This window comes from Phalacrocorax carbo, chromosome 22, assembly GCF_963921805.1.
Source record: "Phalacrocorax carbo chromosome 22, bPhaCar2.1, whole genome shotgun sequence".
Taxonomy (NCBI): domain Eukaryota; kingdom Metazoa; phylum Chordata; class Aves; order Suliformes; family Phalacrocoracidae; genus Phalacrocorax; species Phalacrocorax carbo.
In genome coordinates, this window is record NC_087534.1 from 3,980,001 (window position 1) to 3,995,304 (window position 15,304).

The window sequence follows — 15,304 nt, forward strand, 5'->3', positions numbered from 1 at the left end:
GTTTGGCAGCGGAAGAAAGTGAAGTTAAAAGAGAACAGAGATAGTTTGCATTTGCCAGGGCTGCCTGCCATTGCCACAACCCCTCATCGCTTGTGCTGCATTTCCCTCTGCTGGAAAGTCACAAGCCGCAGCTGACAAGGTGAGTTTAAAAAACATATTGTCAGCCAGCAGTTATTAACCTTCCGGGGTTCAGATTGTTTCTTCAAAGAAAAACAAAAGTCCTGAACCCTTCTACCTTCACTGTACAAATGTAAGGAATTTACACATACATAGACATAGATGCATTTGTATGTGCATATCCATGTTACTGATAAATCCTTATAATAAACCTTTATTTGACTTTGTAAGGCTGGAAGATCCTGGCCACTGCAGCAATATTATGGAAATTTTGACTCTTTGATCCGAAGCAAAACCTTTATCACTTTGTTTTCTGTCAGAGCTGCAACTTTCTCCCTGAGCAAGCCTGCTGTGGGTAACCTGAGTGATTCCCAAGGGGCTGAGGGGGTGGATGGCACAGGCAGAGGGGTGCTGTTTCTTGGTTTCTCATCCTGCCCCAGGCTCTACCCTGGATCTCGCTGGTGCTTCCAGGTGAGCTGAGGCACAGCAGAGTTCCTCTGGTTCACGTGCTGCTTCCTTACTTTGACCATAAAGTTCGCATCACCCCATTGATTCCTTGGGAGATGAAAAGAAGGCTGATTAACAGTGTTTACTGAACCATGGAGTCACTTCAAGCCCGCAGTAGGTTGCCTGCCCGGACATTAGTGTCTGGGATACAGGGGTAATTTAAAGATTGCTTTCCAAATGGCTCCAAGATGCAGTGACAAGGCTTTATATCTGGCTCTAAAGACAAAAAAAGAGAGTCACTGCTTTCCAACTGCTTCTCCTCAGCACACAGAAATTAAGCCCATAAAGCCCAAACCACGCGTGCAGAATGCCGACTCCGGGGTGTCGGAGAGCAACAGCGGCCCGGGCTCCCGGTGAGGCCGGGGCCGCCTCACAACAGCCCCTTGTGACCCAGGCTCGGTTTAAATCAGGCGGCGGAAAGGGGAGACGAGGGCTGGAGGCCATGGCGACAAACCCCGCTACCAGATGCCGGCGGGGAGCAGAATTTGAACCTTCTCCAGCTGCAGGGAGCGGGGAAAATCCTCGGCAGGCGTCGAGGCGAGGGGCAGCGAGGGCGCGTCTGGCGGCGGGGCGGGAGGCCTCGGCCCCGCCGCCTCAGGAGGTGAGGGGACGGCGGCGGCGAGCGGAGCGGCACCTCCCGCCCGCTGGGGGGCGCCCGAGCATCAATCCGGCAGGACGTGCGGGAGGCCGGAAGCGGAAGTGTTTACCGTGCGCGATGGCGGCGGCTGCGGTGTCGGCGCTGGGCGGTTTGGGGGCTCCCGATCCCGATGAAGGGGTGAGGCGGCGGCGAGGGGGGAGGAGGGTGGGGTTCCCCGACTCCTTCACGGTGCCGGTGGCTGAGTGTGGGTTGTTCCAGGGTTCCTCGGGCTCGGAGGACGAGGCGAGGCCTGGCACGGCGGCGGCGGCCGCAGCGCAGAAGCGGGAGGAGCGGCTGCGCAAGTTCCGAGAGCTCCACATGAAGCGAGTACGTGGCGGCGGGCGGAGCGGGGCCGGGGCCGCTTCCTGCCTGCGCTGCCGCCGGTGCGCGGGGAAGCAAAGCGGGAGGGCGGCGGGGGTCGCCCGGCCCGGGTCGGGCACAGGCCGGCCGGGGGTCCCGGGGAGGTGATGCCGCCGGTTCACAGAATCCCGGAATGGCGGGGGTTGGAAGGGCCCTCTGGAGCTCATCCCGTCCCACCCCCTGCTTGAGCAGGGGCACCCAGAGCAGGGGGCACAGGGCTGCGTCCAGGCGGGGGGTGAATGTCTCCAGGGAAGGGACCCCACAGCCTCTCTGGGCGGCCTGTGCCCCTGCTCTGGCACCCGCACGGGGAAGGGGTTTGTCCTCATGTTCAGGTGGAACTTCCCGTGTTCCAGCTTGTGCCTGTTGCCCCTTGGCCTGTCATTGGGCACCACTGAAAAAAGCCCGGCCCCATCTTCCTGACACCTGCCCTTCAGATATTTATAAGCATTGATAAGATCCCCCCTCAGCCTTCTCTTCTCCAGGCTGAACAAGCCCAGGCAGGTCTCTTAGCCTTTCTTCATAAGGGAGATGCTCCAGTCCCCTGATCATCTTGGTAGCTCTCCACTGGACATGCTCGAGCAGTTCCCTGTCCATTTTAAACTGGGGCGCCCAGAACTAGGTGAAGCACTAGGGTGATCGAGAGGGGGAGGATAACCTCCCTCGCCCTGCTGGCCACGCTCCCTTTAACACACACCAGGATACCGCTGTTGCTCTTGGCCACAGGGGCACAGCACTGGCTCACGATCAAGTTGGCTGCTCACTGTCAGAGCAGAGCAAGGGCACAGCCCCGGCATTGGTGCGCCTGTGAAACAGGCACGCGAGGGAAGGGGAGGGCTGCCAGCAGGTTTCAGTCCCAGCCATGTATTGGCTGGAGCCTGAGCATCAGCAATTCCCGCCCTGTCCAACCCCTACCTGGCACATACGGGCGATGGTTTCTTTAGCCCTTTGCCGTGGCACGACCAGGAACCAGCGGCCTGGCCCCTGCCTGGGACAGGCACCTGTGATCCTTGGGTGTTCTGGGTTTTTTATTTTTGTTTCTATGATCAACCATTGCTGCGCATCTCTGGAGTTCAGTAACAAACTGTTTTGTTCCTAGAATGAGGCTCGCAAGCTGAATCACCAAGAAGTGGTGGAAGAAGATAAAAGACTTAAATTGCCAGCAAACTGGGAAGCCAAAAAAGCTCGGCTGGAGTGGGAGCTGAAGGTGGAGGAAAAAAAGAAGGTAAATGCACAATTACAGCTTCTGTAACCCTGCCGAGCGTCAGTCTGTGTGCCTGCGGTGACACTGAGCCCCACTTTGTGGGGGGGTAGGCAGTCCTGGGAGCTTGCACAGACATTAACCCCCCAAAATCCACCTCCTGATTACCTAAATTATTGTCCTGCAGTAGAGGTTGACAGGCCTGATCTAAGCAGTTCTAAGTTTGATGCTTGGCCACTGCCTTGTTGTTAAAACTGAGATGCTCTGTGTGCTGTGTTAGGAATGTGCAGCAAGAGGAGAAGACTACGAGCGAGTTAAACTGCTAGAGATCAGTGCTGAGGATGCCGAGAGATGGGAAAGGAAAAAGAAGAGGAAAAATCCAGATCTAGGATTTTCAGGTAATGCCTGTGTTCGTAATGAACACCTTTGTGGGTTTGGCAGCTGCAAACCGAATCGTGAAATAAAAACCTTCACCCTAATTAATTTTCTCCCAAAGATTACGCGGCTGCTCAGCTGCGCCAGTACCAGAGGTTAACTCGGCAGATCAAACCCGACCTGGAGCAGTACGAGAAGCTGAAAGAGCAGTAGTAAGTTTGGATTTCAGTCATCCGATAACATTCACGGTGTTTCTACCACGGTATTAGTACCAAACACTGAAGCCTTACACTACTCCTTCCAGCACACGCGCATCCTCATAGACGCTGTGATATTAATTAGCCTTTTAACACAATCGTAACACGTGGCCTGATACCCTGCGGCGGTAGGGACGAGGGGCAGTGATGTAACTGATGAGGTTCATTGCTTCAAACTTGGCATTACCAAGTTTGAAGAAATATTTGGTCAATTAGATAATATTTAAACGCGTGAGTAGATGACTCTGCTTTCTCAGAGTAGGGTTGGGGGTTTTCTAAATGGCCTGGCATGGTTTAAGAACAGGCTGACTGACAGATGGGAGCTGGCCAAATTTGCTTTCAGAATTATTTCAGTGTGGGGTTCCTGTATCTTCCATAGGCACATGCTAGTGTCTCTGAAAATAATTAATAGCTTGTTTTTAATATCGTGTTCTCACCTGAATCTTGGACTCCCATAGTTCATTATGAGTTAATGTTAATTAAGAACCAGACAGAAGCAGTGCAATCTCAGAACCATCGACAGAGTCGTGTAAAACTGCTGCCCCTCTTACTCTTGTCCAGCGGTGAAGCGCTTTATCCCACCTCTGACAGCCTTCTCCACGGAACTCACGTGCCATCTAAGGAAGGGGTTGATAGAATGGTTGCAGATCTTGAGAAACAGTAAGTAAATACTAAGATAAATTGAAGCGGTGTGCGACAGAGCTTGGTGTAATCGAATCCCTTCACCCGCGGCCCTCAAATGCTGCTGCTTGTCTCACAGGATTGAGAAGCGTGAAAAATACAGTCGGAGACGTCCTTACAACGACGATGCCGACATCGACTACATCAACGAGAGGAACGCCAAGTTCAATAAGAAGGCGGAGAGGTTCTATGGGAAGTACACGGCTGAGATTAAACAGAACTTGGAGAGGGGAACAGCTGTCTGAACCATCACCTCCAGCAACACCCATGCGACAGCCCTACATCTGTTAAAGTTTGGTATAGAGGGTTTGCAGGCAATTTTAGGTTGTATCAGAAAAATCCTTTCTAAAATCAGTATATTTAGTGTAATAGAAGTAATTTGCATAACAACTTCAGCTGTATATAGCTTTTACTTGAAGTAACCAGCCTGTGCAATTTCATGTCCTAAATAAACACACTCTTATTACTCCAGTTAGAATAAAGCTTGTCCTCATTCTTCAGTAGCTGGAGACTGATTAAGTCCCTGAAAACACAGTTAAGAGAACGACTGAGGAACCTGCATGACCTTTCCATGAAGGAGCAGGTACCCCAGCTCACTGGCACGTGCTGGAGTCTGGAGCTGTTCCCTGGGCAGTGCCTGTACAGCACAGCCATGCCACCACCCCAGCAGCAGAACTGCCTCCCTCCTCCCCAGGAGGGCAACAAACAGGGATTATCTCAAGCATCAGCTTGAAATTGCCACAAAATACAATCCTTAGAACATCTGCCAGCCTTCTCTTGGCAGTTTGTTTCTTAAAGAAGCTTCCAGACTAGGTGTCAGTGTTATTTTTTTTTGGTAAAAATAACCAGTTAGTAAAATTAAAAAAAAAAAAAAAAAAAGAGTTCAACTGCTCCCAAAACCACACGAGAGCCTGCTGACAGGGCAGTACTTCACAAAGGTGGTGCTGAGCCAGAGCTGAGCACACAGTCCTGCGGAATTCTGGAGCTCTGAACAGTTACAGCCTCCTCCGCTACCTTTACCATTTGCTTACTTCCTAACACAGTGCAGCTTTAAAGGCTCTTTTTAAAGCCACCTGAACCAAACCACAAGCTAAGCTCAGCATTAGAAGCCAGCAGAAGTGACAGGTGCTCAGGTGCAAAGCCTCTAACAGTGAGAATGGCGATGGCTTCGCACGTAGCGGTCGGGTGTACGTCCAACACACACCTTCCACTCACAGAGGGGTACCTGGTGAGGGTCCTCTGGAGGCCCTGAACCAGCCACAGCCTGGGCAGGAACAGTTCCAACACAAAGGTCCACTTTCAGAATGATGCAAAAATTGTCTTCTGTTGCACTTCGTGCTATCAGTCAGGCAAGTGAAAGCTAAGCCTGGAAATTACCACTTCCAGGACGTACTCCACTTACTACCCAACACAGGTCTAGTACTTGACACATGGAGAAGCCAGTGCAAAACTAAAGTTTATTTACTTGAAGTAAACAGTTACACAACATAAATCAAGTGTTTAAAATAACAGCTACCAAACTCTCATTTAGAAAAAAGTTACCCACCTGTAAGTTCTAGTCCATTAAAGCAATACAAAAATATTTACAAATATACACAAGATTCCCATCTGTGGCTTCTGGATCACTGTGCTCTAGATCTGAAAGAGAAACCTAAGATTTCAAAATTAAGATCTCAAAATAAATATTCAGTATTAACAAGTCTTCAACCTGATCAGAAAATTTCCAATCTCACTACTGAAGTATGCATAATGCTGCAGTCAGACAGCAAGAAATACACACTAGCGTGCCCGGAACTGTGCGCTTTTAGGTGAGAAGTTTAAAAATGTTTTCTTCTCCTCCTTCTTGACAGGAACCCACTGCCCATAGGGACTTCCCTTTCTGTCCTCTTCTCTTCCCAGAGAAACTGCCGGTTCTTTAACAGCTTGGCTTGCTGGCTTCTGTAGTACTGGTTTTGCCATCGTATTCTGGAAACAGACATTTTCTTTAGACATCCTAGAATGAGAAGGAATGTGCGAAGCCCTGCCAACTTCAAGGGGTTTATCTGTGCTGAGAAGACAAATGTTTTCTTTCCAGCTCATAGGAGACCCAGCACCTACCAGGTACCAACTATGTACACTTAATTAGCACAGGATTCAGGGAAGTTGCTTTTCCCTTAGTTCTCCATTATTAAAATACACCCAAATACGTACTTTGAAATAAATTCTGTTGTAAACCAGTTCTGGCATACACTTTGGAGCCTACAGGACAGTACAGGCATTCAACATTATTAAGCACTGAAAGGTAAGCATTTATTTTCAAGACACTGCTGTTGTGTTTACAGCGCTTTACTGCTGAAGTACTGACCAAGCTCCTCTGGGAAAGCAATTATCAAACCATTAAATTCAGCTTGTTACTATTAATAAAGATCTTTAATCTGGCAACCAACGCTAGGAAAAACCTAACCCGGGGGGATGAAGTACTGGACTTCCATCTTGGAAAAATCACACTTACATTAGGGCTGAAAGAAATGCTTCTCTGTATGGCTGCTCTCTCCATTCCACTCTTGGTCATGTCTTCTGAGAGTCTTCTGGGTTGCTAGAGAAGAGCACACACAGCTTAAGTGGGAGGACACATTATTCCATGCAAGTTAAGGCAGTTACTAGAGAGCAATAGCTTTCTGGTAGAATTGTTTCAGATATTTACATCAAGAGTAGATGTAAGCTACTAAATATGCCAACAGATCAATGCTGAACTCAATCTGAAAAACAGTGAATGTTTTTATCAATGTCATGGTGCCAATTCACGTGTGACCTGATATCCGTGCCCCAGTTACAGTTTTAAAGAGGATTCAAACGATTCAAAGCACGGACTGCCATACAGTGAAGTGTAGCAGCAGAGCAAGTCACATTAAGTTCTGCATATCCATCCTGCAGAGCTTTGGATAACAACAATAAACTTATCTGCAAGTGATGCAGGCCTCTTCTTCTGTACTCTCTCAACATCTGGAATATATTGCATATATTGTGAAAGGGATGCCTGTACCATTTGTCTAAAACCCTTAGTAAATTTGCTTCTATTTGAAATAGCAGTAGCCGATCGATGTAAGTTATTACAGTTTTGTATTTACCACAAATCAGGTTAACACACCATAATAAAGCCAAACTACAATTGCAATTCAGTTTAAGCTGCTCAAGTTTCTCCCTCCCTTAAATTCACAGCAGCTATAGCCCACAAGTCCCTTAATTACCAACAGATTTTCTTCATCATGTCTGGAACCATAGTCATGATTTCTATAAGACAGAAATAAAGTATGTAAAATGCATTGTGTGCTTGGGTATGTAATTTCTGGGAAACAAGTTTGTTGCATATGAAAAGGTTTTAACAGTTAAAAAGGGTAGAAAGATTTAACCTTTAAAAAACCCACACTGTATTCACTAGGTTTGGTACCAAAGGAGACTCCTTGTTTTAGGTCAGAAACACATAAGCTAGTCTAAATAATGGACAAGAACTCAAAAGCACAAGCTACATTCACCTCTCCTTCGCAAGCTATCACTACTGGAACACCTGCACATACTCGGTGGATCAACCGCCTCTTAAGAGAGTCCACAGTACTTTCAGCTTAACACAAAGTCTAGAGCGGTTTCTGGAGTTTTAGCATTCTGGCAAAGCTCAAGTTTTCATTCAAGAGTGTGGATTCATAATCACAAACTCCACAGTTAAACTACAACACATCCGTGCAGACGGCAAGTTTTAAGAAGTGTTTACCTTTTCACTGAGAACACTCCTGTTCATACTTACCTCAGCTGACTCTCCAGGATCTTCATGCTCTTGTTTTTCATTTTTTATCTCTTTGGAGGGAGTAAGGATCTTCAAGCTTGCTGGCAGCACTATGTTATCTGTTCCCAGAGCTTTTGCAGCGTTAGCTTTAGCTATTTCCAGTAGTTCCCTCTTGTCTACAAAAGGAGAAAAAAAGTGTCATTCTCTTATGCTTAAACCAACACGTACCTACCCATGCAAGCCAGAAACCTGCAGGTTTACTATTACTGCACGTACATAAGCATCAACTGTGATAAATTTTCCTCAGAACCTGGAAGATTTAGCTTCAGTTGCAATACAAAGAATATGCTCTGAACTACTTTTAATACATTTTTATAACCACACAGACATTTTCTTCCACATTGCCATTATCAGTTACGCTCTACAAAGCAAATAAACAGATAAGAATTTGTCTGGTTAATATAAATTGTATGTTTTGAGATTCTCACACAATGGAAGTCTCCAAAAAAGTACCTTTTTCACTCAGATGGAGAGGTGATCTACTCCGAGATCTTGTTCGTGATCTGCTTCTCCAGTTCCTGTAAGCCTCGGGATATATTGTTCGTCCAAATCCATAATATCTTCGGCCTCTTGAATGCGATCTGCTTCTCGAATAAGACCTTCTATAATAAGATCTTCCACGAGACCACGACCTGCTGCGTGATCTGTACCTTGGAGGAGAGCGGTGGTACCTCCTGTAGTGCCTGGCATGGTACCTTCCTCGGTACCTCATGTAGCCACGTGATCTCGACCGGCTTCTGGAATACGAACGAGAGTATCTTCTGTACCTTCGGGAACCATTTCTTCTAGCCCGTGACCTGGATCTGGATCGGCTCCAGCTCCTGGAGGAGGCTGAAGAGGAACTACTTGAACTGGACCGTGAACTGCTAGAGGATCTGCTAGATGACCTTGTTGATGACCTGTCACAACTTCTCCTGGATGTCAAAGACAACTCTCTCTTCTTCGGTAAACTGAGGCTTAAGTCATCCATGATGTCTGTCATATCATCTGTTTTCCTAACCACCATCTTCTCCACACAAGTACTTTCAGAAGCTGGTTCCGTTTTTATTGTTGTTCTGTAATACCCCGTCTCTGTTCCTGTTGTGGGTGGGGAGGGGGAAGCTAATCATTTACACAGCAACAAACATTATAACACACAGGCAAAAAGTTCAATACTAATTAAACACACCCAACAATTTTCATCCAGTTTATCAGCATGTTTTGCCCATGATAACTTTAAGTTTTGTCATTTCCTTTCCTGTCATCAGTCTTCTATATGAAATAAAAATAAAAGGCTTGTTTTAACCATAGGTAGTGCTGTGTGTAATTTTGAAGATGTTTGTTTGTGTGGGTTTTAAGTTTAATACCCTTCATCTACTAGGTAAGCATTCATCTTTCATGACAAGGATACGAGTTAATACTTCCCCCCCAAACAGAATTTTCAAGAAATTTTATATTCAATCTATGCAGCCTATTGTACCAACAATGCAAGAGAACCATTTGCCTTCCAGATCAGTACAAATCGAGTAGTTTTCTTCTGCAGTTCATTGGAGGTTAAGCTGTACTGTTTTATTCTGACAAGGAAAGCCACTTCAAGGTCTTGACCGTATCGCATCACAAAACTCTCTGCACAGAACTCCATGCAACCCAGCGGCATATGTAGCAAACTACTATTAAAAATACCCTATATAACTAGTGAAAAATACAGGTAATGATTCACTAGATGACTTGTAAAGATGTAATGCGTGTTATGGTTATATATTAATAATTAAAATGGCTGTCCCTCTTTAGTGGCAGCCATTTTATACCTACAAAGGTTACTGTATTGCTGGGTGTAACTATCTTATCACTCTTAAACCTTACTTAAACCCTGACCAACAGCACTACTTTACAGTTTAAGGAAGCTTGCTTTATGACAAAATTTATATGTGGTGCTCGTTGTAAACCAAAGTTACCAAATAAGCCTTACTGAAATCGATCAGAGGTACTAAGTTCTACATGAGCTCATAAGAAGCATTCCCCTCACTACTGCTAACGCTGAGGCTTCACTCCTTCACCTCTAAACAAGGGCCAAGGTCACGAGCACTATACAGGGCACAGCTAAGACGAAAGAACTGATTAATTCTCATCTCGAACACCGCCCCCGACCCCACGGCTAAGCTACCCGGACACCACCGTTTCCGACAAGGGCCACACTGAGCACACCCCACGCACAGAAGCGGCCGTTCCCCGGCGAGCCCCGCAGGAAGCACGCTCCCCTCCGCCCGCTCAACCCACGGGGACGGGACCCCCCCTCAGAGACCGCGCACGGGCACTCACCGCTGGGAGCCGCCGGGCACCCCCGGTGCTGGTTCCCCTCGGACACCAGGGCGTTCCTGCAACGAAGAGAAACGTAAATAACGTGAGCCCCCCGCGCCGCGAGTAACGGGGTGCCCTCCCACCGCCCCGAATAACAGCCTTTTGCGAGCCCCCCCGCCCTGCGGCAGCGGCTCCGGGGGCTGCCCCCGCGGAACCCCGCAACTCACCGGCTCCAACCAGCCGGGCTCCCCCCGCACGGATCCTGCTCCAGCGGCGACGCCTGAGGAGACAACCCCGCTTCGTGAGTCACCCCCATAGCGACCGATCAAGGCTCCTTCCAGCCAGAAAACAAGCCGCGCTACGGCCCCGGCAGGACGGAGCCCTCAGAACAGCCGCCTCCCGCTCCCGCCTCCCAGCAGCGACTGAGAATCTTCCAGAACGTCCCCCACCCCTTACGTAACGGAGAACGGGGGCGCATGCGCAGAGGGCTGTGGTCCCGGGCGCATGCGCACTGGCCACCACCGCTCCCCACACAGCACTGCGGCACATGCGCAGAAGGCTCCGTTGAGGAGACGCCCGTCTGCACCCACTGCGCCTGCGCAAAGTCGCCCCCGTCTCCCGACTCCGCCGGCGCGCATCAGCTGAGCGCCGTGCATGCGCAGTGCGGGCGGCTCGGCGGCTGACTGACTGACTGGCGGCGGTCGGGGCTGCTGCGTGGGCGCCGGGGAGTCGCCGGCCGTTCCCCGCCCTCGGGTAAGCGGGGAGACGGCGTGAGGCGTCCCCGGGCTGCTCGGCCGGTGGGTTCTTCCCCTCGCGGGTGGCCGCAGCCCCGCCGGCCGTTCGCGGGAGGGCGGCGGGGCCCCTCCGGGGGCTGGCTGCGGTGGCTGGTGGCGTCTTCGCCTCAACCGGGGGCCCCCTCGCCCCTCCGACGGTTCCCCTGGTGGGTGTCGGTGGCCGCCCGGGAAGGGGCCCTGGCTGCGGGGTTCTGAGGTAGCGAGTAGCATTTTTAACCTGCCTCGCACCGTGCGCGGGGATGCACGCCGGCCGTGGTGCGTGATGGGTTCCTCCGGGAAAGAAACGTCCCTTTTCCTTCTCCAGTTCTTTAGAGCGCTGAAAAATGTCGGGTTTTCTTGAGAGCGTGAGGTGCTCGGAGTGTGTTGACTGGGGAGAGAAGCGGAACACGATCGCTTCGGTTGCTGCGGGCGTGCTGGTACGTACGGCTTCTCCGGCGCTGCTTTCGGGCTGGTTAGATGGAGCCAGCTGTCGGTGAGCTAAAAACGGTGGCTGTTTGGAAGTAAAAGGAAGAACAGGGATTTTGTGCTTGCATGTAGCAGCAGAGTTAACGACAAAATTTGTTCTGGGTGCTTTGCATCCACGTGTTACTTAAGTTTTGCAGCTTATACACATGTAATAAGTACTGAAGCAGGTAAATCTCTGGCTTTGCGTTTAACCTTGTTCCTAAGTTGATAGCAAAACTAGTGATGCTGTCAGTCGACTCTGAGTTAGAAACTGTAAGAATGGTTTCATATGTTAACGTTACTTTCCCTAGAGTCATATTATATGTTGTAAAGAGGCTTGTGTCTGTACTTTAAGCTATTGTGCTTTTCTTCTTTTTAAAGTTTTTTACAGGTTGGTGGATAATCATAGATGCAGCTGTAAAATACCCTGAAGTGGAAGACTTCAACCATTCGTACCATGCTTGTGGGGTTATAGCCACTATTGCATTCCTCATGTAAGCCTAATTTCTTGATTAGAGCTACACACTCCTACAACTTATTTTGTGCAATTAATAAAAGAAAGTTTCATCTTTAAATGGAGAGGTAACTAAGAATAACAAGTTGCTATATGAGTATCTCTAATATCTGTCTTATGTTTGTTGATATTCATACTAAGGAGCCATTTTTTTTAAAGTGTGTTTTACAGCTCTGAGTCTTATTTCTCTTTGGAGAAATGCCTTTTAAGCTCTTTTTAATGTTCTTGTCCCCTGTTTAAAAAAAAAAACACAACAAAACAACCATCAAAAAATGCAAGAAATACAACATCACTCTTCTTATGTGGATTCCTGAGGAGTTTCATCTGTCGTTTGGTAAACATTTACCTTGTGCTTTACCTACGTTTACCCAGTTCTATCCTGTTTTGCAGGATCAATGCGGTGTCTAATGGACAAGTGCGGGGTGACAGTTACAGTGAAGGCTGTCTCGGACAAACAGGTATGGTGGTGTAGGCCATTGCGTAGCGATAGATCTGCAAAGCCTTTAAGTCTTGGAAGAGTTGTAAGAACCGTGCCGGTGTGCACGCCGCGTACCTGTGCGTGGCTCTGGCGTGTGACAGAAGGCGCTCTGAAACAAGAGCGTGCTGAAAGTCACGAGTGTCTGTCCTTGCACACCGGTACAAAACATCCCTACATCTCTTTCAAGGTGCTCGGATCTGGCTGTTCATCGGTTTTATGATGGCTTTTGGATCTCTGATTGCTTCCATGTGGATCCTTTTTGGAGGCTACGTTGTTAAGGGTAAGGTAGAGCATGGAATGTCAGCTGATCAATTTTTGGAAGTTTAAAGTATTTTAAATTACTGTTGAATTATAGAACTTACTTTTAGACAGTTTATAGGCGGGCCCAGTGTTAATATTTTGGTTCCCTACGCACCACTATTCCACACTATCTACCATTATTGGGATGGATTTTATCTACTTCTGAGTCCCAAACTTCCAGCTAGCCTCACTAGAAACACAGGTCTTGGTCAACTGGGAACTGCACTGATATAATTAAACTGCTGTGATCGTATGGGCATAATTCCTGGGGTGAACACTTATTCCAAGGATAAAAATTACTGATTTCACGCAAATTGCTCCCAAAGCCTATACGCTAAATTAGCAAAAGGGGAAAAAATAATGCAAACTGGACATTTAAATTCATACCTTAACATGTACCATGGTACCTTTTTGTGAAGGGAAGTCTTGAGAAAGACGTGAAAACTGCAGTTAGTCTTTATTTTCAAAAATAAGTCCGGTCACTTAAGTAAATGTAGATACAACTTGTACCTGGAACTGAAGTGAGTTTCAGGCTGACCAAGAAACATTGGTGGTTTTGTTTAATTTACACTCTGGCCAGCATTGCCCTCGCTCAATTCACGGGACTTTCAGGGAAACCTGGGTGCGTTAATGGCATAGCAGTGCTGCCAGGTTGCACCCCCATGCCGTATATTGCCACTATGTATGAAGATACATGTATATATACTTACACACGCATGCATTCCAAACAGGATGTGCGATCCCATGTGATAATTACAGTCACCTTGAGCGTTGCATTTAGGGGCACATTTTAGGTCAGAGAACAGGAGAGGCTGCTTCTGCTTGCAAAGCTATTGATTTGGGGTGGGGGTCACACAACAGCCATTGAATTAACTTTCCAATGGGGTAAGGCTTACGTTTGTCTTCTGTGTCACACAACTGAGCAACAGAGATGGGAGGGGACAATCTTGTTAGAGAATTAAAGGGCTCTGTGGGCTGCCTAGCGCTGTCTTAATTCCACGTGAGAACAATCTGACTTGGGCAGATTCGTTATATAGTAGCAGCAGCGCTAGGAGTTTGTCACTTCGCCACGTACCTAGTCGGGAATCCGACATTGTAACGGACCCTCTCTCTAACTCGGCTCCTTCCGCTGCTTCGCAGTGCAAAGGCTCCAAGGGTTCATATTTAAATGAGCTGGTTATCTTTGCTATGACAACACAACCTCGTGCTTCTGAAATGTCAGAGCTGGGATATTCTTGAAAATGACTTCCAAAAAATTTATGGAATCTTTTTCTTTTGTTAGAAAAACCAGTAGTATACCCAGGAATAGCTGTGTTTTTCCAGAATGCGTTCATCTTTTTTGGGTAAGACTGTCTGTCTTCGTTCATTTCTTATCTAATTTGTTTATAATGATTAAAACTGAAACTTGCTGTAATCTCTTTTTTCTGTATTCTGTTTGTAACTAGACATGGGTGAATAAACTGCTGGTAAAGGCAGGAGATCTTTGGGATCTGCCTGCGTAGGTTTCATTGCAGGACCAGGAATGGGATTTACAAATACTACAGCTTGCTCCCTGAAATCCTGTGTTTAAAGGACTAGGTATTTTATGTGCTCCGTTATGTACTCACGTCCCTTTATTCTGTTTCAAACAGAGGGCTGGTCTTCAAATTTGGTCGCACGGAAGATCTGTGGCAATGAGCGCGCCCGTGGAAGCGCATTGGCCGTGCTGGTTTTTTAACTGCACACTCCTGAAATTTTGTAAACCATTTTGTAAAGGGTGACCTTCAGTTGTGTCTAAATATAAAACAAGCAAAACTTAAATCATAGCACTAAAACTTCTGTTTCTGTTCTGTTACATTTTTTTACTCTTCTATGTTGATTTAAGCGTTGTAATGTTTTTGACAAATATAAAATTGCTACAAGTAACAACGGAAGTCACTTTTATGATACGACATTTGTTACAAGTAAATAGTATAGTGAAAAACGGATGTATTTAACTGGCTGTTTCTATTATATTATTTACAATCCAAGACTTACTAAAAATGCTTTAAAACAACTTTTTAACATATATTTATTAAATATTTCCTATACCTGGACAATATAACCATTTCTTTAATTTCAAAACTTACTGGTGTGTGGCTTTTCTTGAATAATATAGAACTGTGCTGCTTTGGGATCTCTTTTTCCCCCCTCCCTGAATATTTAATTTACCCTACGACGATAACGAGGACGTTGCTGGCAACAACTTCCTGTTGCTGTGACATTGTAGAGGCACAAGCACAAATGGCGTAGTGGCTCTAGATGGAAGTACCTCATCACAAAGCTTGCTGCGAACTATTTTCTAACCACTGTAAAACAAAGGAAGAGCACTTTCCAGACCAGGGACAGCCACTGCCAAGGAGAATTTTGATCCTGTAGCGTACTCACGTGAGTGGTGAGGTAGCTCTTCCTGTCTCTGCCCCTTCCTAAACCTTCACCAGGGCTGGTTGCTTAAGAAATCAAAGATAAAAGACGTGGGAATAAAATCCAGCTGAGTGCCACTGCCAGCTGACGGAAGCTGTGGGCAGCT

The 15,304-nt window shown here is 47.2% G+C and overlaps 3 protein-coding genes across 3 annotated transcripts; 2 read left to right on the plus strand and 1 right to left on the minus strand.

Moving 5' to 3' along the window:
- The first annotated feature begins 1,307 nt into the window (after positions 1 to 1,307).
- On the plus strand, positions 1,308 to 4,603 carry SYF2 (SYF2 pre-mRNA splicing factor). Its single transcript, XM_064471248.1, has 7 exons — positions 1,308 to 1,399; positions 1,481 to 1,588; positions 2,718 to 2,843; positions 3,100 to 3,217; positions 3,316 to 3,406; positions 4,013 to 4,111; positions 4,212 to 4,603. The coding sequence occupies exons 1-7, from the start codon at positions 1,340 to 1,342 to the stop codon at positions 4,375 to 4,377; spliced, it is 768 nt and encodes a 255-aa protein (XP_064327318.1). The 5' UTR covers positions 1,308 to 1,339; the 3' UTR covers positions 4,378 to 4,603.
- A 967-nt stretch (positions 4,604 to 5,570) lies between these two features.
- On the minus strand, positions 5,571 to 10,669 carry RSRP1 (arginine and serine rich protein 1). The gene is made up of 6 exons (XM_064471584.1): positions 10,454 to 10,669; positions 10,248 to 10,303; positions 8,403 to 9,026; positions 7,911 to 8,065; positions 6,624 to 6,707; positions 5,571 to 6,097 (listed from the first exon to the last, which is right to left on the minus strand). Exons 1-6 carry the CDS (start codon positions 10,540 to 10,542, stop codon positions 5,912 to 5,914), a joined length of 1,194 nt encoding a protein of 397 aa, XP_064327654.1. The 5' UTR covers positions 10,543 to 10,669; the 3' UTR covers positions 5,571 to 5,911.
- A 165-nt stretch (positions 10,670 to 10,834) lies between these two features.
- On the plus strand, positions 10,835 to 14,859 carry TMEM50A (transmembrane protein 50A). The gene is made up of 7 exons (XM_064471585.1): positions 10,835 to 10,979; positions 11,325 to 11,436; positions 11,846 to 11,958; positions 12,369 to 12,436; positions 12,644 to 12,736; positions 14,039 to 14,099; positions 14,388 to 14,859. The coding sequence occupies exons 2-7, from the start codon at positions 11,344 to 11,346 to the stop codon at positions 14,431 to 14,433; spliced, it is 474 nt and encodes a 157-aa protein (XP_064327655.1). The 5' UTR covers positions 10,835 to 10,979; positions 11,325 to 11,343; the 3' UTR covers positions 14,434 to 14,859.
- Positions 14,860 to 15,304: the final 445 nt, after the last annotated feature.

Coding starts and splice junctions, on each gene's coding strand:
- SYF2 (XM_064471248.1), top strand. CDS start 1,340: ATGGCGGCGGCTGCGGTGTCGGCGCTGGGCGGTTTGGGGGCTCCCGAT. Junction 1,589..2,717: donor GAGAGCTCCACATGAAGCGA/GTACGTGGCGGC, acceptor TTTTGTTCCTAG/AATGAGGCTCGCAAGCTGAA. Junction 2,844..3,099: donor AGGTGGAGGAAAAAAAGAAG/GTAAATGCACAA, acceptor GTGCTGTGTTAG/GAATGTGCAGCAAGAGGAGA.
- RSRP1 (XM_064471584.1), bottom strand. CDS start 10,542: ATGGGGGTGACTCACGAAGCGGGGTTGTCTCCTCAGGCGTCGCCGCTG. Junction 9,027..10,247: donor GTGCCCGGCGGCTCCCAGCG/GTGAGTGCCCGT, acceptor CACCCACAACAG/GAACAGAGACGGGGTATTAC. Junction 6,098..6,623: donor GCATTTCTTTCAGCCCTAAT/GTAAGTGTGATT, acceptor GTCTGTTTCCAG/AATACGATGGCAAAACCAGT.
- TMEM50A (XM_064471585.1), top strand. CDS start 11,344: ATGTCGGGTTTTCTTGAGAGCGTGAGGTGCTCGGAGTGTGTTGACTGG. Junction 11,959..12,368: donor GCCACTATTGCATTCCTCAT/GTAAGCCTAATT, acceptor CCTGTTTTGCAG/GATCAATGCGGTGTCTAATG. Junction 12,437..12,643: donor AGGCTGTCTCGGACAAACAG/GTATGGTGGTGT, acceptor ATCTCTTTCAAG/GTGCTCGGATCTGGCTGTTC.